Source organism: Chrysemys picta, chromosome 2 (genome assembly GCF_011386835.1).
Source record: "Chrysemys picta bellii isolate R12L10 chromosome 2, ASM1138683v2, whole genome shotgun sequence".
Lineage (NCBI taxonomy): Eukaryota > Metazoa > Chordata > Testudines > Emydidae > Chrysemys > Chrysemys picta.
In genome coordinates this window covers 187,706,242-187,728,562 of record NC_088792.1, presented here as the reverse complement: position 1 = coordinate 187,728,562, position 22,321 = coordinate 187,706,242, and the positions used below count along the sequence as shown (strand labels likewise).

General features: G+C 43.5%; 1 protein-coding gene across 2 annotated transcripts; it reads right to left on the bottom strand.

Moving 5' to 3' along the window:
- Nucleotides 1–3,960: 3,960 nt before the first annotated feature.
- Nucleotides 3,961–22,299, bottom strand: BLOC1S4 (biogenesis of lysosomal organelles complex 1 subunit 4). Of its 2 annotated transcripts, XM_005281428.5 has the most exons (5): nucleotides 22,008–22,297; nucleotides 18,903–18,974; nucleotides 14,506–14,607; nucleotides 9,540–9,674; nucleotides 3,961–4,790 (listed from the first exon to the last, which is right to left on the bottom strand). In XM_005281428.5, exons 1-5 carry the CDS (start codon nucleotides 22,188–22,190, stop codon nucleotides 4,689–4,691), a joined length of 594 nt encoding a protein of 197 aa, XP_005281485.1. In that variant the 5' UTR covers nucleotides 22,191–22,297; the 3' UTR covers nucleotides 3,961–4,688. The 2 variants fall into 2 exon arrangements, with proteins under 2 accessions (XP_005281485.1, XP_008162670.1); XM_008164448.4 differs by lacking the exon at nucleotides 18,903–18,974 and having other exon boundaries at nucleotides 22,008–22,299.
- Between the last annotated feature and the right edge of the window lie 22 nt (nucleotides 22,300–22,321).

Sequence of the window (22,321 nt, the reverse complement as noted above, 5' to 3'; positions counted from 1 at the left end):
ATTTTTTTTGCAGCGGTATAAGCCCCTGGATTGGTTGGTACTGCAATGGGCCTTTGCCCTGCCATGAGCAGGGGTGATGGCTCCACTGTTGTCCCCCAATGAAATAACTGGTCACACCATTCCTTGCCTGGGTAGCAGAGTTCAAGGGTTGTTTTCCAGGAGAGTCACTAAATGGCAGTACCGGGGAGCAGCAGGCCAAAGGGTGCACTCTACCTTCAAATACCAGAATGGCTAATCTCTCAGCACAGGAGTCCTATAGCAAGGACTTTGAGGAAGTTGAAACCTTTCTGTTCTTAGGTTTTGGAGTCCAAGTGTGTTTTGAGTGCTTATGCTTCTTCAAGACTGCGCCATTGAGGGGACTCTTGCGCTGTCTGCCAATAAAGCCAGTGAGACCACGTGGAAAGAGTGGTTGACAAATGATCTCAATCCAACTGAGCCCATGTCAAGGCTGGGCAAAGAGCAACCTCCTTTTAGATGTAGCTTGAGAGGCTTTTCTCTTTGCTTCTGTGTCTAAGTCCCAGCAAATCAGACACCTGTCCCACACATTGGTCACTGGGAGAGGGAGGCTCATTTATTGGCATTGGCCTGTGACATCCAGAACAGGGCTTGAAGCCAGGAGACTTTGGCAAAAGCTCTCCGGATACTGGGCACAGCCCAGAGTCTGCTATTGGCAATAAAAATAAAAGAAAGACAAGGACTTCCAAGAGACCAAAACAAGTACCACTAACTACAAACTAGGCTAACAACTTGCTATAAGGACAAGTTCATAGGAAGAATAAGATGAAGCACAGTATGGGCTGACCACTGATGGAAAGAAGGAACTGACGGATGTGTGGGTTGGCTCTGTCCTTTCTTCCCTTGGTTTGAGGCACGAGATGCCAGGGCGCAGGCATGGTCACCCCTACAAGTACTGCTAGGGAAAACTCTCCAGCACTGGTGCACAAGGCATACACTTAGTGTAACTGACATATGCAATCACTCAAAATAATTAAATATTCATTGGCACAGGAACGCAAACTTGGGCTGCCCACATGAGCATCATAACCACAGCATCATAGACACTCTTGTGCAATGATCAGTTCATTATTTATATAAAATGGAACAGCTTCAACAGGAGAGATTGAGAGACCCACCCCAGAATACCCCATAGCCTGGTGGTTAGGACACTCCTGGGAAGTGGGAGATCTGTGTTTTGAGTCCCTGCTCCAAATTAGGCAGAGCAGGGATTTGAAATTGGGTCCACTTCCCAGCTGAGTGCCCTAACTACAGAGCTATTGAGTATTCTGGGGGTGGATACATCTGCCAATCATGCTCTCAGAACACCTACAGGATCAGGCAAGATAGATGGGGGAATGCCCTAGAGGTTCTCAAACTGGGGGCTGGGGTGGGGAGGGAGGAGCAGAGAATATATTCTAGGGTGAGAAGCTTTAGGAAAAACCACCTTCCTGCACACATTTTACTCACAACAATTAATAACTAGCAAAGCTGATTCCTCCAGCCACAATCATAGTTTTGCTTTTATTACAATGGATCGTAGGTGCTGTGTGAAGCACTACTTTACTGTTTTTAATATTTAGCAAGAGTTGCATGTTGGGTTTTTTATGGGTATATGTATGTGTGTGGCAGGAGGGGGAGCACAAACTACTACAGACATAAAGAAGGGGGCACGATCAAATAAGTTTGAGAACCACTGCCCTAGAGAACACTGTTGGGACTGGGGTGTGAGCAAGGGCTCCACGCAATGAGCTTGCTGTGGGGCAATGTGAGGATGTAAGTGGCTTTGCACATGCCCACCAACAGACATATAGGTGCCTATGGGGATTTAGCAATTTACAGCCTTAGGTGGCAGCTGAGTGGTGATTTTGAGAACATCAGTGTGATAGTCAGCAGTGACCCCCCTTCCTTAACAATCTAGAGGCCATTATGGCTACCAACGGCCATTAGGAGTAGCAGGCACCTCACGTACACAGCTAGTCTGAACTATCTGGTCTCCCCTGCCTTGAGGCAGAGGAGACCGGCTCCAAACCGGCAACCACCACTCAAGTGTTAACACGGCAGGAGTCTTTGTCTGAGTGTGTATAAAAGTTCTGTGAAATTTGTATGACAGAGTTCTTGTACCAAGGTGCAAGGCTCTCCTTTTTTCTGCAGAATAAAGCAACCCTTCCTTATCGCTGTCTGGCTGTTATTTGCTCTCAGCTAGGTGGACCCGATATTTCAGTAACATCAGTGATACCTAGATGTTGGATGTAAGCACCTAAGGAGACAGCAAGGTGCCTAAGTATATTTGTGGATGCAGGCCCAGGTTTAGACCACCAATCCCAGATAGACAGTATTGTTTATAGACCTTTGCAGTCATGGTCATATTTTACAGACAAAGGCCTGATAATCCAGGTGTCAGGATACTCAGATGGGGATGTGGGAGACCAGGGTTCAATTCCTTGCTCCACTGAACTTAGACCCAATCTTTAAAGATAGGTAGGTGCCTAATTAGGATCTATGGCTAGATCCACAAAGGTAGATTGAGCTGAGGTGTCAACTGCATGCTTTCCAGAGCTTCAGTATCAGCTCCCCATCTCTCCCTGTCCCCTCCAAACCTAACAGCAGGAGGTGAGCTAGAAGTAAGGGACTCCTAGCTCAGCTCCTGCTGCAGCAGTACTAGACAGTCCTGCGTCTATGCTGGGGAAGGTATCTGGGGAACAGAAAAATGTACTGTCTGCAGAGAAATACCCTCTTGCTGGCTGTCCCCATTTCCCCACATTCCAGGGAAGGAGAGCCAAACAGAGCTACTACAGTGGTGTGTGTGTGTAGCAGGCAGAGTTGCCTTTCACCTACTCCTAGCTGCATAAACAAAGAACAGTAATCGCCCAGCTACCTCAGGCGCACCTGCTCCTCCAACACTCCCTCCTACCCTTATCAGAGTTGAGGACTTCAAGGGATGCTGGGGCATTGGAGAGTCATGGGTTAGGGGAGCTGATGACCTGGTTGAAATCAAAGCATGCAATGACTATCCTTGTAAGAGGCATTCAGTATTGAAAGAGACAAAATAGTGTAAACTGGAGATATCTGTAAGTGGGTAGTTAGAAAAGGAACACAAAAACACGACCAGATTCAATATACAGGAAGGGGGGATGCCAAACCATATTTAACTTAGTTAAACCAACACAGCAAAGGCGGCTGAGTTTTCCTAGATGTAGGGGTAGACTGTGCCCTGGCCTGGTGAGATAAGGGACAGAGAAGACAGGTGATGCATCCATGATTCTGCTGAGCAGTTGTCCTTGCATTCCCCAAAGTACAAAGACATGGTGAGGCTAGCAACAAGAATTAGTCACTGTTGTCCCTTCCTTCCCTTTTGGGAAGGGCTACAGGTACAGCTATTCTTTCCCTTCACACCAGACTAAATGGAAAGGCTCCATTAGCCTCACTGTAGTTGTAGAAACGCATCTATGGGTGACTTTTGATTTAAATATTCTTACTGGAGATTATGATAAGGAAGAAGGAACACACCTTGACTTTTCAGTTCCTGGGGTGCATTTCAAGGATAACTGCTAGGAATAAAAAATCCTATTTGAAAATTTGATCTGAAAGTCAATGAGGTACAAATATGGTAACATATCCTATGTATACAATTCACCTTCCATACCAGAACTGCACTTTAACTGAGCATATGGTGGGTTAGGACCTCTGCTTTGTCTCATCTGAAAGATAGGACCTCCAATGAGACAGTGGGGCATTATCAGCTTAGAGAGAGGCATATCACCTACTATATCACATGCAGCACTTAAGTTTTCTTAGCTTTCTCCAATCCCCACATACCAATGAGGTCTCACTAGCTTAACTTTGGAGATCCGACGTGATTACAGCTCAAAGCCTTAATAGGTGGAAAATTCATAGAAATGTACACAACATAGGCAATTTTTAAGCCTCATTTGATCACAAATCACAATCACTTAGAAAAATCCATACAAATAAACTACTTCAACTTTAATTACATCATTTTAATTACAAGAGCTTTGGTAATCATACAGATATAATTTTGGCATTATTTACAAAAGTCAAGGCTGTATACATGTATCAAACAGAACTTCCAAGATTAGACTTTTACCCTTGAAATCCTACAGCAGTCATCACATTCCTGTTCTCATGCTGCAGAGTTTGGTGGAGTTAGCAGTTCATAGAACTGTGGAGATCTTACTCCTATGTATTTTTATTACATGCTCTCAGGTGTTGGAGCCATTCCTTGGGGACATTAATGTAGAGAGCTTTGTCCTTCTCTCATCTCAATTACCACAGGGCTACTTAAAAAAAATAGAAACATTGTGGTATAGATGTTAATACTGGTAGCAGCACAGAAATTAAAGTTTCACAATACAAAAAAAAGGACATTTCCTATTTATCCATTTTCCTACTAGAGTGTAATTAAAGATGAAAAATCAATTGCAGGAGTGCCCTTACCAATTTCTCTCTCTCTTAACCTGAAAGTTTATAGCTTTGTTTTAGGAAGACTTCTGTAATCATATATTATACACAAATAATTGAAGACTGCTTATAATACTGTCTGAAGACAGATGGTGGCACACAGTCAGGATGGCAATCTGCCATTGAGATGCATAGAAATGCAGCAACGCTGAGCACTGCTTTTGTTCACTTGCCATTTTCTCTTCTGGATTCTTGTCAACCCAAAAGCAAAATCATGAATAAGGTGGCTCACTGAGACACGGAAAGTAGTCTTCAGTCTTGAAAAGGGCTGGAGGCTCATACAGGGTCTGATGTTGCCGTGAGGAAGATGATTTCTGTGATTAAGAAACATTTTATTTGATTTTTGCCTTGCTTTACCGCTTTTTGTTCAGTTATGTAATGAGCTACATTTGCCTAAAACATTAACCTCAAGCCTTTTGTCTCTTCATAACTGACAAGAATTCCTTCATATAAACTGCATTGTTCATATAAAAATTGCTTCCACTTTACATTGTTTCTAGTCTCTGTGTCTGGAAATAGAAACACACATTTGCCAATCTAACTGGCTAAATTAAAAGGTTGCCTTACGTTAATGAAGTCACTATAATAAAACGAAATGGGAAACTTGGTTATTTTATATTCCAAAAACATATTGCCTCTCTCACTGAGTATTTTAAACTTTTTGATCAAGTACCTGAAATGTATTTTAAAGTATAATATGAAAGCACATAATTAAAGAAAAGCAGAAATAACCTGACTAGCAGACCAGAGCAACAACGCAACTTAAAGGTAACATATAAATATTTTTGAAAAATATGAACTGTAATAAAGTGATGTCCTGAATGTTCTATATATGAAGGATGATGGGGAGACACCACTGTTCATTGACTTCTTTTACTTCCTTTAGGGCAGAAATCATGATATGACAGCTAGAGTTCCACTAAGCACTGAGCCAGCTCATCTGTAGGCTTTGCAGAATATGATTTTTATTTTTTTATTTTGTATAAGTTTGATGAAAAAAAAAATGTTTATTTTTAAGAATTTCAAAAATATTTTATCTATTTAAATTCAAAGTTGTATGAAATTATGGGGTTTAAGAATTTGTTTTCATTTTTATATCTTTTAAATTTTCACAGTTGCAAGAAGTTATGGGGGATACCAGACAATAATTATGTAATGACAGCAGACATTGCTATTCAAAGAGTTAACGCTTTATAACCATTAAAACTCAAATTGTCAACACCACATGTCAAAATATACAAAGTAAGTATCCTTAAGTCAAACTAAGTTCTCAAGCAGTATTTTTCATATTTGCCTAAATTTACATGACCATTGATGGAAATCTTTTTTGTCAGTTTGTGTGTTTATAGTGAAACCAATGTTTACTGACATTTACTGATAAAAATCAAAGCCTTCCAAGCCTATTCATATGGCTTCCTGGTTTATATTTTCCAAAGGTTAAAAGATTAAATTGCTCATTTCTTTTTCTTTTCTTTCTTTCTTTTTTTTTTTTTAAAAAAGACCATAAAATGCAAAAATGTAATAAGTGTAATGACTTTTCAATTTGCATACTCACACAAAAATAAGGAGCACTATTAAATATTGGTATTGTTAAAGTTCAAAAAAGTCGGTGCAGGTACATAAGAAGGATTTTCAAATAATTAACTTCTTTCTAAACCATTTTTAAATCGGTCAAAGGCAATTGTTTTTGCCAAAGATGAAGTCAAAGGTAAGACTGATGATGCTTTTTGTATACGCAGACAAACTTCCAAATGTTCTTAAAACATAGAAAAAAACATTTTAGTTCTGCATGTTTTGGTACCTTAAATAGCAAGACAGAATTTTACAAAAACTTTTGAAAAATTGGGCTGGACAACCTACATAATTTCGTCTTAAATAATTGAAATAAATCCAACAACAAAACCAGGGAGAATTCAGTATTTCCTTAAGCTTATCCATACTATTGTTATTGAAATGTTCTGTAGCATTGAGCAAGAATTTTGATCTAAAGTGCCATTTACCACAGGCAGTTTGACAATTTACTTTATTATACCTGTTGTAATCATTAGGATTTAAATTATTTTACCCTTTGCTTTCACATACTCATCATTTTCTCAATAAACTGGTCTCAGCCATGAAGTGAACTTTATTTGGAAAGTCTGAGGAAAATCCCTTCTGACACTTGGGTTATAAGAAAACTGAACAAAACTGTAAACTGAAAGTTGCTTATCGGCAACTCACAACATATAAAGGGGAAAATGGCAGCTTGGTATGTGGCTTGCTCCTCTATGAGAAAGTCTTAGCTAAATTTAGAAAAATATCACTTCTGTCTGAAATTGTGTTTATCTAGTAAAAAGTTAGTTAAAAGTAACACATAAGATGATTATAACTGAAAAATTCTAAAGAAGAATCTCTTTCTACTTTGTGCAGACAGTTTCCGCTGGTTGCATCAGTTTTTCCATACAGCAACATGAGAGAGAAAATATTTTAAAAACATGATTATGACCACAAAAGTTGGCAGAACTCATGAGCAGGCACAGTATCTGAAACTACTTTTTACTCTTCTTTTACACTGAGTGTCCTGCTAAGTGAATAAGTATAATTATTTTTGAGTCTGCTCAGTGAGCATTTCAAATTTTAGCAGTGTAAAAAAGCCTGCCCCCTCAGTAACCTTTGGAGGTGGGAGAACTGTACATTCTTACTCCTTGGCATGACCAGTGTCCCAATAGGAGCAAAACTTCTGGGACAGTCTTAAAATGAGACTGTGAATACATCATTTAAGAACAACCAAAACTTCTTTCACATCAAGGACTGGTTAAAAGGTAAACAAACAAACAAAAAAACTCCTGGGAAGAGAAAAAAATTGCAGCCAAAGAAGTTCAGCCAAAAAGGAATGGTTCTCAGAAAGTTGTTAGGTGAAAAAAGCTAGGACAAAAGTCCTAAGATAACTAACTATACCATTCACTCACAAATGCTTGCTATAATATGTGAATTATTGTTTACGGCCCCTATCCTGCAAACACTTAAGTACTTACCTAACTTTATGCATGTGAATAGCCTGTAGGAGAACCCCATGCATGAAACTATGTTCAGAAAAGGGCTAGGTAGAAATGGCATCTCCGTACTTAAAAGATTTGGTCTTTGTTGATTGTTAGTGAAAATATTCATACTGCTTTATATTCAGTTTAGTCATACATGGCCTGCACAGTTATTCTAGAGAGACTTGGATTCTAGTTTAGCTTGGTCATCAACAGAATTATTAAGTTTCCACTACTGAACATTTATTACACTAGTAATAAATTCATCTAGTGCATAATGTTCAAGCTAGAACACAACTGGACTTTCAGATCCCGGTGTGTGGGTACAATGCTGGCAGTTCAAAAATAACCACTTTTTAACCAATGAACTGTGAAAAATTGATAGCCACAGAGACAATCAAGCACTCCAGTGCCATTTTTACAAAGTAGAACAGCATTGTCACGGTTATGAATAAAAATTTGTAACCTTAATATTGTATAATTAAGCTTTTGCATGTAATGACTTCTGTAGCAGCACAAACAGAAGGGTTAAAGGCTACTTTTATGGGAACAAGAATACAGTGGGGTCCTGGTCCATGCCTGGGGGTTCTAGGTGCTACTGCAATACAAAAAGAAAAATTGCTAAGTGGCTTAGAAACAAGCCCTGGATTGAATGAAATATTTTTCCTCTTAAAATTGCAAAGTATTTTATCACCCCCTTCTTACAAACAAGGAAAATGAGGCACTAGGAGGATAAATAACTTGCCCACAGCTGCAGAGCTAGTGTCAGAGTTGGGAACAGGTTTTCTGAGCTCTACCCTCAGCCCTGTCTAAGAGATAATGCTAGCTCTCTAGCAATGCATTCTCCTTCACCACTCTGATGCTACAGTTTGACAGCACAACTCAAGTGACTGTCATGAACTTCAAAAGCTAAAATTAATCTAACAGATTAAGTAGCCTACTTCTCATTTTTGAACATGTAATTGGCCCATCACCACAAAGGAAAAGTAATTTTATTCTCCTGTATGAAAGCCATCTATCAAGGTGCCTTGTGATCAATTTACTGTAAGTCATGTGACCACAGCATCCTTATTTATTGTTAAAACAACATGGGGCTCAGTGACCTTTTTCTCTTTTTAACACTGCTGCTGTTCTCACATAAAGTAGCACATTGAAAAAATTCCTTGCACATTTTTAGTTTGTACAGGTTCCTCCTATCGCCTTCAGGTCAGAAATCAGTGACTTTTTATTTAAGGGTTGCTCTTTTAGTGCTTGTTTTGTAGCACTTTTCATGCCTCACACAAGTTCTCTTTGGAGCATGAACTCAGGCCCTCACAAGAATTTATTCTCTTGGTTCCTCTGTTGTAAGATTATCCTTGTGCACCATACCCAGCTTGTGCAAAAACTTCAGATTTAAGCTCAGAGATAAATTCATAGATTAATAGACTTTAAGGCCAGAAGGGACCATCATGATCATCTAGTCTGACTTGCTACACATTGCAGGCCACAGAACCTCACTCACCCAACTCCTGTAATAACCTCTGGCTGAGTTACTGAAGTCCTCAAATCTTGATTTAAGATATCAAGATACATAAAATCCACCAATTACTCTAGTTCAAACCTGCAAGTGACCCATATCCCACACAGCAGAGGAAAGTTGAAAAACCTTCAGGGCCTTTGCCAGTCTGACCTCGGGGAAAATTCTTTCCCGCCCCAAATGTAGTGGTCAGTTAGACTTGAACATGTGGGTGAGATCTACCAGCCAGACACCTGGGAAAGGATTCTCTGTAGTAACTCAGAGCCCACGCCATCTAGTGTCTCATCTCTGGCTGTTGGGAGATATTTGCCAATAGCAATCAAGGATTGGCCATGTGACACTGTAGGCACTCTTCTCATACCATCCCCTCCATAAACTTATCAAGCTCAGTCTTGAAATGAGTTAGTTTTTTTGCCCCCCACTATTCCCCTTGGAAGGCTGTTCCAGAACTTCACCGTAGCCTCATTCAAAGCCTACCATTCTCGTGAGCACATTTTAAGATACACTCACCTTGACAGAAACATACTTACATTAAGAAAGGATGGTACACTGATAGTATGTAAGAATTTTTTAAAGGTATTTGGAAAAGTTCCAAGGTCTGTTTCTGCCTTTGTGACCTGCTCCTCCAGTCCAGCCACATTATTTCCAACCATTTTTACGAAGGCCTAGTTGAAAACAAAACAAAGCTATATTTATTCATCATTATGTAAGAGCACTTCCCAACAAGAGGTCTGAAGAGGTTCAGATTATGTAGAAACTAAAATATAATTGTCAGGTAACGATCCTCAAAGAGCATAAAAAAAAAATAGTATTTTTGTGCCATCTCCATTGTTGAATCTGCCACAAATAACCCACTTGTGCAACCTTCTATATGACTGGAAACTGGTAATTTGGAAGTTGAGTAGAGTAAGACAGACCAGTTTTTTTAAGAGAATATAGAAGAATATTAACATTCGGCAGGTTGATTAATGCAGTGAGAACACATATAACAACTTTCAATTAAATAAAGCTGTACAACGTTTGTTTACATAAAGTGGGATTTTGTCTTGGGGAGCAGCAGTAAACAAAATGTTATTGTACTTTAATTTGTAAAAGGTCTTCAATTGTTTTGCATAGCACTTGCTCTGAAATGCCTTCCATATCCATGAACGTCTGTGGCTCTCTCAGATGTGGACAAGAATGAGAACTCTCGGAAAACAAACGCTGAATGTCCCCAGCCCATTTGATGTTTAAAAAATGAGAAAAAAAACAAAGGCAAAATATTTTCAATATGTTCAGTAGTTAATTAAATTAAAATTAAACACAAAAGACAGCATATAAAATACTTTTTTATTAAACAAAACAATTTTAATGTTTTGATAAGAGACGTTTATGTATCAAAACATGTTGCACATTTACAACTACATGATTTATTAAATACAGGGATTAACTGCAGTCAGTGAATTAAACAGATTATCTCAGATCAGTCTGGGAAAATGTTCAAATATAACTCAGTAAAAGAGACTGGAGCTTAAGTTCCTACTCTCATTTAAGGCCATGCCGACACTAGCAAGCTTACAGAGACACAGCTGCTCTCCCGTCGACATAATAAAACCACCTCAATGAGTGGCGATAGCTATGTTGGCGGGAAAAGCTCTCCCACTGACATAGCGTTGTGCACGCTACCACTTATGCTGCCAAAACTTATGTCGGTCAGAGGTATGTTTTTTTTTCACATCCCTGAGCGACATACGTTTTGCTGACCTAAGTGGTAGTGTAGACATGGCCTAAGTCTCTTGTAAAATCCGGCTTGGTCTACACTAAAAACTCATGTCGGTATAACTATGTTGCTCAGGTATCACACTCCTGCGTGACGTAATGATACCGACGTAACCCCCAGCGTAGACAGCGCTAGGTCAACGGGAGAGCTTCTCCTGGGAGGTGCTGTAGCTATGCTGACGGGAAAAGCTCTCCTGTTGGCGAAGGTAGTGTCTTCACTTAGCCTTACAGCAGTGCTGCTGCAGTGCTGAGAGTGTAGACAAGTCCTGAGACAGTCTCTTAAGTTACTCAGGCTCACCTACTGTGCCATACTTATAAAGATTGACCTCAAACATTAGAATGGGGAGGGGGGGAGCGGAGGGAGAGAATCTTTCTTTATAGCAGCCTTTAATTCAAAGTTTTTGATAGAGGCTCATGGATTCAGCATATTCATTTTTTATTTAAATGTTTTAAAGGATTATAAGTTTATGCCTTTACATATTTTTTAATAAATACAGATTTCATTTTAAACAGGTTTATTTTTAAAATAATACACTTATTATAACGTAATGAAGAAAATAAACAAAATTATTTAAATAAAGTCCATTTTTTAAAATCAGTGATTTTTATCCATCCTGATTAAAACTGCATGTCTGGTTAACTTTCCCCCACATATCCCATCACTTTAATTCTGTTAATAGCACTCTAGTCTATTCTGCCTTTCAGTCACCATGCTATGGCATTTACTTGTAGGGGGCAGGAGCTTGTTTTACAAAGCAAGGTTTTCAGGCTTAAAAGCAGGGGATAGGGCAAAGTCTTTGCTGTCAATTTCACAGATATGGACATACAGATTCACTTGTTGCCTAATTGTTGAATACACACTAGGAAATTAATAATTGTGTGCACTTCCAGGGCACCATGTGAACTGAACAGAGCATTCTGTTCCTTCATGCTATTGCCATCTTGGATTTTATATCAATACAGTAACATTGATTAAAGTCAAAGATATTCTGAAACAAATGTGTATGTACCCCAATAACTCCCCATTCATTTCAGTTTAGAATCATCTTTTCAGGTTTTAAAACAAATCCACTGACTTTCAGTTTTCTTCACAATCCTAGCCTCCTCTTCCCCCTTCCTCTGCACTGATCTCCTGTCCCTCCACAATGAGGTATAAGAGCTTTCTAATCCACAACTCCTAGTATCTGAAACTCTTCCTGGATCTCTATTTCAAAATCATTTCAGATCTTAGCTGTTAATATTTTTCTTCACTGCCTAGGTGGGGTAACATATTCAAAAGCACCAAAGTCATTTAAGTGCTTTCGTACCACTGACTTCCACTGAGATTTAGGTGCCTACATGCCTAAATCACTTTTGAGAATAGGATTTAGGAGCCTAGGTCATGTAGGTGCTTTTGCAAAAGTTATCCTGGATCCCAATTTTCCTCTCATTCTATTGTTTAACTCTGGATTGTTTTGGGAGACACTCTGTATGAAAGACACTATCAAAAAGTGTAAGTTGTACTATTGATTTGAGACACCAGGAAAGCTAGCTGTCTTGTTCCAAGTAGTGAGAGCCAACATAAATGAAGATATTGTTCAAGAAACCTGGTGCTTTCAGAAAATTCCAAAAAAATTTATTAATTCCCCACATTAAACCTGTATTAAGATCTGGATGTTAGTTACCTTTTATAGTTTAATTTGCAAAATTTCTCATTCTCGGAGATAAAACATTAAGTAAAACAAGTTATAATACTGTACAGAATACATGTACAATTCTCAGATGCACTGTACTGGAATACTAATGTGATGAACCATACAGATGGATGCTGCACTGATTTATAGCAGTGAACTGTTTGTGTTCCATTTATTTTAATACTGACTTGTTGAATGCATTGAGACACATACACATAAATTCAAAATTTGTTTTAATGTAAGTTATGAGAACTTCCATTAAAAATGTTTTTATTATCTACCCTGCACCAAGCGTTATGTAGAATGTCTTTCTACATAAGGCTGCTCTCAAAGACTGCTGCTACTAACCTTCTAATATAAGAGAAAGGCATTTTGTAGATGGGGTGATGTGTGTGGAAAAGGTAAATTGGAAAAAAGCAGAGAACTGTAGTTCTAAAGTTGGCAGTCCACATGATTCTCAGTGATAAGGCTAGTGAAGATGCCAAACTTAGGGGCAAAATATCAATTTGGTAATTCACTGCAGTAGCAAACCAACTAACCAAAAATCCTTAATAAGATAAAAAGCACACAAGTATTTGGGGAAGTACAGAAGAGCTACATAAAAAAAAACTTCCATGAGGTAAGTGGAAACACTTTAGCTAGGGTTACTATCCGTCCGGGTTTCCCCGGACATGTCCGGCTTTTTCAGCGTTAAATGGCTGTCCGGGGGGGATTTCTAATCAAGTAGAAATGTCCGGGATTTCCCCCTTCCCCTCATGCAGAGTACAGCTCGGCTGATTGGATGGCGGAGCCTGATTGAAAGCCGCTCGCAGCCACTGGGGCCTCTAGCAGCCAGAGTCCCTCCCCCTCCCTTCTCCCCCGCAGAGCAGCACAGAACAGTGTTTGAGTCCACGTGGAGCCCGCAGCTCTCCCTCTGCCGGATGAGTGGGGGAGCAGAGGCTGCAGGGCGAGGAGGATCAGGGCAGGCAGGGGCATAGAGGCAGGGCTGGCAGGGGGTGCAGAGGCTGCAGGGGCGGGGGGTGCAGGGGGCACAGAGGCTACAGGGGCGGGGGGGCGCAGGGGCTGCAGGGTGAGTGGGGAGCAGGGGGCACAGAGGCTGCAGGGGCGGGGGGGGTGCCGGGGCTGCAGGGTGAGTGGGGAGCAGGGGGCACAGCGGCTGCAGGGATGGGGGGGTGCGGCTGCAGGGCAAGGAGGAGCAGGGCAGGCAGAGGCATAGAGGCTGCAGGGGCAGGGCAGGCGGGGGGCGCAGAGGCTGCAGGGCGAGGAGGAGCAGGGCAGGCAGGGGCATAGAGGCTGCAGGGGCAGGGGGGTGCAGGGCAGGCGGGAGGGTGCAGGGATCACAGAGGCTGCAGGGGCGGGGGGGGTGCAGGGACTGCAGGGCGAGTGGGGATCAGGGAAGCACTTAGCAACCCCCAACCAAGATCAGAGCAGGAGGGAGGAGGGGGAATGCGGGGTGCTCAGAGGAGGGGCAGAGTTGGGGCAGGGACTTTGGGGAAGGGGTTGGAGAAGGGGCGGGGTTGGGGCAGGGCCAGGGGCGGAGTTGGGGCAGGGCCGGGGGTGGGACCGGGGCCCCGTGGAGTGTCCTCTTTTTTAAATATTTGAATATGGTAACCCTACTTTAGCTCCTCTATATTTCCACTTGCTATTGGCACTGTACTTGTCATTACTTTGCTAAGAAAATAAGACAATTGGTACCATTTTTGTTGGTCTCAAGAAGTTGTGTATGCACTTCCTGTAGAGTTCTGGCATCCAGCCAACAGCAACAGTTAAACATTTGTGACTGGCACATGCAGCCAATTAATAATGTAATAATATTGGGGTCCCACATCATTACACATACTAGATCACATCTTTTGTGTGAAAACACTAGTTCACACTTTGAAACAAAAAGGCACCTTGAGAAACTGGAAAGACAAAGAAATAAAACATTTGCTCCATTCAGCATGGGAAAATTTTTGAAGCATCTGAAAGGGGTCTGCAACTCTAGGGAAAAAATCATTAAAATATGCAGTGGTACTGTCCCCTTGAGAAAAGGAATGTAAATAACGGACATCAAAATACATACCTCTAGTTTGTCAATCTTTCTATATATCTGTCTCATTTCTGTAGCTTTTGTGTGAATCTGAGGTACACTTTCATTGACTACTTGAGAAGACTCGCTTCGAATCTAAAAACAATCCAAACAAATTACATAAAGTTGAGTGAACACTATAATGACTAAATCTGTACAATAACTTTGGTATATTCTAATACTAAAGTTAGTGACATCTAGTTAAAGCCACTGGATCTTGAAGGCTGTAAACAAACCAGTGCTGGTACTGTGCCTGTTAACATATGCAAGCATACGCTGGGCTCACTTCTTAATTATTTCCAAATGGCACAGAGGACTGCCAATAATGAAAAATAGAAGCCAAAATGTAATAACTAATAATAAAATAATAAATCTTTGCACTTTCAACTCTTTTCATTCAAAGATCACAAAACACTTTACAAAGGTTAATATTATCCCCATTTGACAGATGGGAAAACGGAGACACTGAAAAGTTATGACACCAACTCGAGATCACAAAGAGCCACTGCATCTCAAGGGCATGAAGTTCAAGTGCAATTTTTATCATAGTTTCAAGAGATTTCCACCCATTTTAAGTTTTTCCTAAGGTGCCCATGACTGTAGTATGACTCCTGCCATTCAGATAAATAAAGGGAAAACTATTTTACTAATAAGAGGTGCTATTTCTGGTAGGAAGTTTTTTGTCTTTTCTCTGACTTGCTCCTTTCTCTTTCCCTTAAGTTCAACAACCAAACAACATCTTTCCCAAACAACTGAATATGCCAAGCTGCATCAAGATTTTTTTTAATATATATACTGGAGCAACATCTTATTGCAGTTAAACTTTTCTTGGAGAAGTATATAACCAGGAAACATATTTTGCATATGTGTGGTTTTGCTCTGTCTGTGATATTACAAAAGCAATATCAAAATGTGGAAAATACCTACCTCACATTGGGCATATGAGGCTACATTACTTGTAAGGCACTTTTAATCAGAAGAAGGTGCTATGCAATCTGTCGTCTCTTCTGTGGTACAACACTGAGGATGGTTAAGAGATATCTTTAGATATTCTTTCTGTCCATGGCAGACAAGCTGCAATTACTCACTGCATGTGGTTCTCTTTTTTTGGCATTTGGTTTTATGAGTGAGGAATTTAATTCTGAAGTTGTCTTATGTCAGAGGTTCCCAAACTTTTTTTGCTGTACCCTCTCTTGAGAGATTCATGTCCCATGCATTCCCCCCTCAGCACAAGGAAAGCTGGTGCCGAGTTTGGAACTGGGGGGTGGAATCCTCACATAAACAATGAATACAGGGAGGAGGCTCACACACTCTGTGTGAATCCCAGCTGCCTGGAGTGACAACTTGTGTGCGCGCATAGTGGCTCCGCCTCCTCCTTTCATGTGTGTCCACATGCTGGGTGTGAGGCCAGAACACCTGTGCAGCGCTGCCACAATGTTGATTCCTAACTCAGCCATGGTGGGAAGGGAGGATTGTGAGAGACAGAGAGAGGGGGAAAGGGAGCGAGTTTTTACGAGGCTGTGTGGTTTCTGTGGGAATTGGCTGGCAGCAGGATTGTGGCACAGCGCTGGGTGTGCTGACTAATGCTAACGGGGATCCTAGGGGTAGGGACTCTGGGATCAGCCTCATACCCACAATGCCCCAGGGCGCATAAGGTGGAGTTGGGCACCCCAGGGAATCGGACTAGCACATACTGGCTACCCTGAAGAAACAAGAAAAAAATTCTTAACTGGTCAGGGCCTCATGCGCACCTGCTAATGCGGGAGGGAGGGGAGCAGGGAAAGGATGGGAGGTATGCCCCGGAATTTAAAAAACAAACAAACAATCTCTTATATGTTTTTGGCATACACTATCACTTCACCTAAGTATAATCCGCATTATTTATATATGGATACCTGCCAATATCCAGTTCGGAATTCTGTGATTTTTTTTATTGTTACATATTTAAAATTTTGCATCTTGCTATTTTATTAATAAAATTAATAACTACAATCAGGTTGCAAAAAAGTACTGCAAGTCTGTTTCAATACTGTAAACACACAATACAATCTTATAGTCTGAAATAAACTCTGCATCTGTTAGAAATCACTAAAAATTCAGTAATGGCTATTAGTGAAGATGGTTTGGGGGAAACCCTAAACTTCTGACTTCCAGAAGCAAAGAGGGGAAGACAGGAGGGAATCACTCCATAATTGTTCTGTTCTGTACACTCCCCCTAAAGTTCTGGTATGGGACACCATCAGCAATAGGATACTGGGCAAGATGGACCATGGTCTGACTCAGTAGGGCTGACTCTTAATGATTTATTATGATAATTGAAATTATGAACAAGATGAAGTCTGGAGATTCAAGAGTGACTGAAGTCAAACAGGAACATAAAACAATATGGTACTGTTAATTAAAGTCACATCATCAGGTTAATAAGTGATAACCTAGCTTTCCTTTATTTATTACCAAAAACAGTCTTAGATCATCAGCCTGTTAAAATTCTACTTGCCCCAAAAGACTTTTTTTCCTGGACAGGCAAACAAAATATTTTTCTTTGCAATTATTACACCTCTACCCCGATATAAGGTGACCCGATATAACATGAATTCGGATATAACGCGGTAAAGCAGTGCTCCGGGGAGGTGGGGCTGCGCACTCCGGCGGATCAAAGCAAGTTCGATATAATGCGGTTTCACCTATAACGCGGTAAGATTTTTTTGGCTCCCAAGGACAGCGTTATATCGGAGTAGAGATGTATATTAAAGGTGGATTACTATCTTTTTGTGCCTCAGCAGCAGGGCCGGCTCCAGGGTTTTGGTCACCCCAAGCAGGAAAAAAGAAAAAAAAAAAAAAAGCTGCGATCGCGATCTGCGGCGGCAATTCGGCGGGAGGTCCTTTGCTCCCAGCGGGAGTGAGGGACCGTCCGCTGAATTGCCGCCGAATACCTGGACGTGCCGCCCCTCTCCAGAGTGGCCGCCCCAAACACCTGCTTGCCAGGCTGGTGCCTGGAGCCGGCCCTGCTCAGCAGGTTAATTTTCATTAACATTTTTCAAGGCAATCTTATATTATTAGAACTGAAAAAATTAAGAATAAAATCTAATTTACTTTTCAATATTTATGCTCTTTCCTATTTGCTTCTTTCTCAATGAAAACAGGCTTTTAAATCTCATTTTTGTCAATGGGCAAATAGCAGTGAATTTCATGTTTTGGTTTTCATGCACTAGCCTAATACTGTAACATTTAGGTTGCAAAGACTGCATGGGGCATGGTGATTTTTATAAATGTCTACCCCGGGGTGGGCAAACTACGGCCCGCGGGCTGGATCCGGCCCGCGGGATTGCCACCCCCGTGGTGGCATGGGCCCTGCACCACTTCCGGAAGCAGCCAGCACCACATCCCTGTGGCCATTCGGGGGGTGAGGGGGGAAGGAGGGCAGAGGGCTCCATGCACTGCCCTCCGCTGCAGGCACCGCCACCTGCAGCTCCCATTGGCCGGGAATGGGAAACCGCGGCCAATGGGAACTTCGGGGGAGATACCCGCAGGTGAGGGCAGCGCGTGGAGCCCCCTGCCCCCCCTCCCCCAGGGGCCGCAGGGACGTGGTGCCGTCCGCTTCTGGGAGCGGAGCAGGGCCAGAGCAGGCAGGGAGCCTGTCTTAGCCCCACTGTGTGCCGCTGCCACCCTGGAGCTGCTCCAGGTAAGTGGTGCTGGGCCGGAGCCCACACCCCGAACCTCTCCTGTCCTGAGTCCCCAGCCTCCTGCCACACCCCTCCTGAACCCCAACCCTCTGCCCTGATCCCCCTCTTATACCTCATACCCCTCCTGTGCCCCAACTCCTTGCCCTGAGCCCCTTCCTGCACACCACACCACACCCCACACTCCAACCCCCTGCCCTACATTCATGGCCCTGCCTGCAACTTCCCCATCCAGATATGGCCCTTGGACCAAAAATTTGCCCAGCCCTGGTCTACCCACTAGAATTCAAAGAAACACTTCCATTAGTTTTAGGGTTTGAAAAACTTATTCTTATTAAACTTATGGGCCAAATATGACTTAGAAGTGTCCCTTCAAATATTTATCATTGTACTGGCTAATACATTTTCATAAAGGAGACTTGAGATACATGCTCAAATATACATTATCAGTTACACACCTACATTTGTGCATACATCTCACCACTGTAGGCAAACTGGATAATTTTTGGGTAAGCATGCATGGTAACTGTTTGCACACCTAGACCGCTACTTTAAAAAAAAAAAAAGTGACCCTTAATGTTAATCATATGCTGGTTATTCCCATGAAGGAAAAAAAACACCACCACCAAAACCACCCAACTTTTTCAGCGTGGCCTTCCCCACCCCCAAATTGACAGTACCCATATGGAAGTTATAGAGATCAATACATACCATGTCTAACATCCCTACAAATTCATCAACCCTGGTCAGCAAATCTTCTAGACTCTTGTCTAAACTTTCTATCTGTAAAAAATACATTCAGGTAATGAAAAATATACTTTAGCACAGCAGATCTCAAACTCTGGGTAGCGACCCCAAAGTGGCTTAGACTTGCTGGGGCCCAAAGCTTCAGACTTAGGCAGTGGGATTCAGGTTATAGGCCCCCTGCCTGGGGCAGTGGGGCTCAGGCTTCAGTCCCCTCTCCTGGGGTTATGTGGTAATTTTTGCTGTCAGAAGGGGGTCGCAGTGCAATGAAGTTTGAGAACCCTGCTATAGCAGATCACAACAATGAAAAATACATCGGAGTGAAACTCCACTATTTTGCCATTTCTTAGCAACTACCACTTACACAAATGACTAGTCACAAGTTCTGTATATTAGATCTATTCATGCATAAAGTATGTAGTATATGTCAGTACACCTCTACCTCGATCTAACGCAACCCGATATAACACAAATTCGGATATAATGCGGTAAAGCAGTGCTGGGGGGGAGGGGGGAAGGAGGGAGTTCGCACTCCGGTGCATCAAAGCACGTTCCATATAACGCGGTTTCACTCATAGCACGGTAAGATTTTTTGGCTCCTGAGGACAGCGTTATATCGAGGTAGAGGTGTATAATTATATTTAACTCTTATAGGATGAATAGCCTACTGATAAAATCACCTTGAAATCTAGTCAGTTTTAAAAACCAGAGTAAAGAGTAATGTAAGGTCCCAAAATAAAAAATTTCAAATCACATTTTTGCTGGTATTTTAAACGTTCTTCCTTCCCTTGCTACTATGTGAAAGCCCAACACAGAGAAAACTGGTTAACAGTTTGGGAGAAACAGTAAAATTGGTGAGACTAAGTGTAATCAAATAGAGTGACAACAGAGAAATAACATTTTTCTCTCCAATGTCTTGGTTACAGTACTCCTGGGGGAATTCTGCACCACTGCATGCATGCAGAATTCACGTCCCCCACAGATTTCTTAGTTTCCCTCCAGAAATTCTGACAGGAAAACAAAGGAAAGCCACAAGAGTGGTCACGTGCATTTCCCCAGCAGCGTGGGTGCGTCATTTTGGGTGCCTGGAGCAGCTGGTTGAGAGTAAATCACTATGGGGGGGAGGGGATGCTGGTGATTCCTACCCTGCCCTGGGTTGGGCAGGACAGGTCTTGCTCTTCCCTCGCAAGGAACGGCCGGGTCTGGGTCAGACCCACTCCAAGAAACCTCCCCAGCTGCAGGAAGGTCCGCATCCCCCCTCCTGCTTGCCTGTCTGCCCAATCCCCTTGAAGTGGGGTCCCCCCCATACCCAGACACCCCATTGAACCTCACCCAGGACCCCCCCACCAAGATCCCCTCATCCCCCCTGAACCTGGACCACCCCACCAAGCCTCTCACACATGGACTCCCACTCCACTGAACCCCAACCAGCTGCATCTGGACCTACACCACATCAAGCCCCACTCCCATAGCACTCAGGACCCCCTCCCCGCTGAGCCCCATCCCCCCCAGATTCAGACTCCTCCCCACTGAGCCCCAACCATCTTCACCTGGACGCTCCTGCAGAATCCCACTGTCCCTGCACCTGGAATTCTCCAACAAGCCCCCCATGCACCCAGATCCCTCCCTTGTACTCAGACCGTCCCCACTGAGCCACCCACACCCAGAACACCCCATCCAGAACCATCTCCCACCCCAACCTGGATTTCCCCACAATAAGCCTTTCCACACTTGGATCAAGCTGGGTTAAGCCTGCTTGCCCACACCTGGTGAGGAGGGGCAGGGTATTTCTGGGACAGGCCCGGCCCTTGCACTGTGTCAGGACTGGGTGCAGCCTTACCACAGAGTCCATGTCCGGGGAAGGGAGGGGGGGCGCGTGTGAGGAGAATGGGGGCTGCAGGGTAATTTCCCACCTCTGTGCAGCCAGTGGCCTGTGCTCCCCAATGCCATTCTGGAGCCTCCACATTTATTTACTGACAAATAAAATTTGCAGAATATTAAAATACTGTGCTCAGAATTTTTTGGCACAGAAGTCCCTCAGGAGTATTACAGAGATCTGAAACAGGGGTTGTGACACTAGCAATGTAAAGGTCTCTTGACAGTAACAGATGAAATGTGCCGATGTACCTTCAAGGCCAATGCTTGTTGGTTCTTAACATAGATTGTGAGTTTAAACTCTCTGAGACAGAGGCCCCATCTTTACATGTACTTCTATAAACAGCAGAACTTCAAATGAACAAACACTAATGTTACAAATGACCAGTTATACAAACCAGTCTATGGAAAAACACAAATAATCACATAATGAAAGTGAGCTGATGAAAAACAAGTCAACATCTCTTGACATTCTGATGCCTTCCAGTCACTGGCAGTCCCTTCGCCGCTGTGTGCTGAGGGGCAGTGAAAGCAACACCCTGCACTGGCAACTCCTGCACCCAGCCTACGGTGAGTCTGATGAATCCAATTTTATGAATTTCTCGGTTTTATGAACTCAATCTCTAAAGTAGTTCTTAGAATAGCGGTTCGGCGTGCAGCGCCCAGCACAACGGGCCCACCAGTAAGTAACCACTGGCTTTAGGTTTTCTATCTAAATTTTGGTTTCGACCAACTCACCCCCCCCCGCCCCAGCCTTGTTTTCCAGTGGGGACCCGCCCTGGACAGGCCCAGCTTCAGCCGAAATCCGGGTTTTCCCCACAAAATAAACAACGCGGCTTTTTAAAAAGTGAAGGGGAAAAAAAACCCAGAAGAACTCAGGATTTGAGATTTTAAAAGCTGAGACATCCTCCCTCCCCCCGTTACACTTCTGCAGCTGGCGCAGCCACGCGTGGGAAGGCTCGGCCCGCGGGCGATCAGCCCCCGGGGACACGGGCGGGCTTGGCCAGGGGCAGCAGAGGGCGAACGGCCACCTCGGAGTGGGGGTGTCCGGCCCGGGTTCCGGCCTAGGTGCCTGTCTCGGAGCCGGGAGGCCCCGGCCCGCACGCGGGTGTCAGCCCACCCCCAGCGCGGCCCCGTCGCGCGGGCAGGCCCCGGTACGGGAGCGCGCAGGGGACAACCCGCCCCGCCCCCTCTCACCTGCGCGCAGAAATCGACCCCGGCCGGGAGCAGGTAGGCGGAGTAGGCGGCGGCGGCGCGGCTGAGCAGCAGCTCCGGGGGGTCGCCCTCCTCCCCGATGCCCGACGCGCTGCTGGGGCTCTGCGAGACGTTGCCGCTGTCTCCGCTGAGCCAAGCGCCCGGCGGCTCCGCCGCCTCCTCCATCCTGCCGCACCCCCCTTCGCTCACGTGGGCAGCGGAGAGGGGTCGCAAACGGCCTCTCAGCGGCAGCCCCGCAGGGTCAAGCGCAGGGGTGAAGCGAGGGGAGGAGTCTGCGCAGGCGGCTTAGGCGTGGG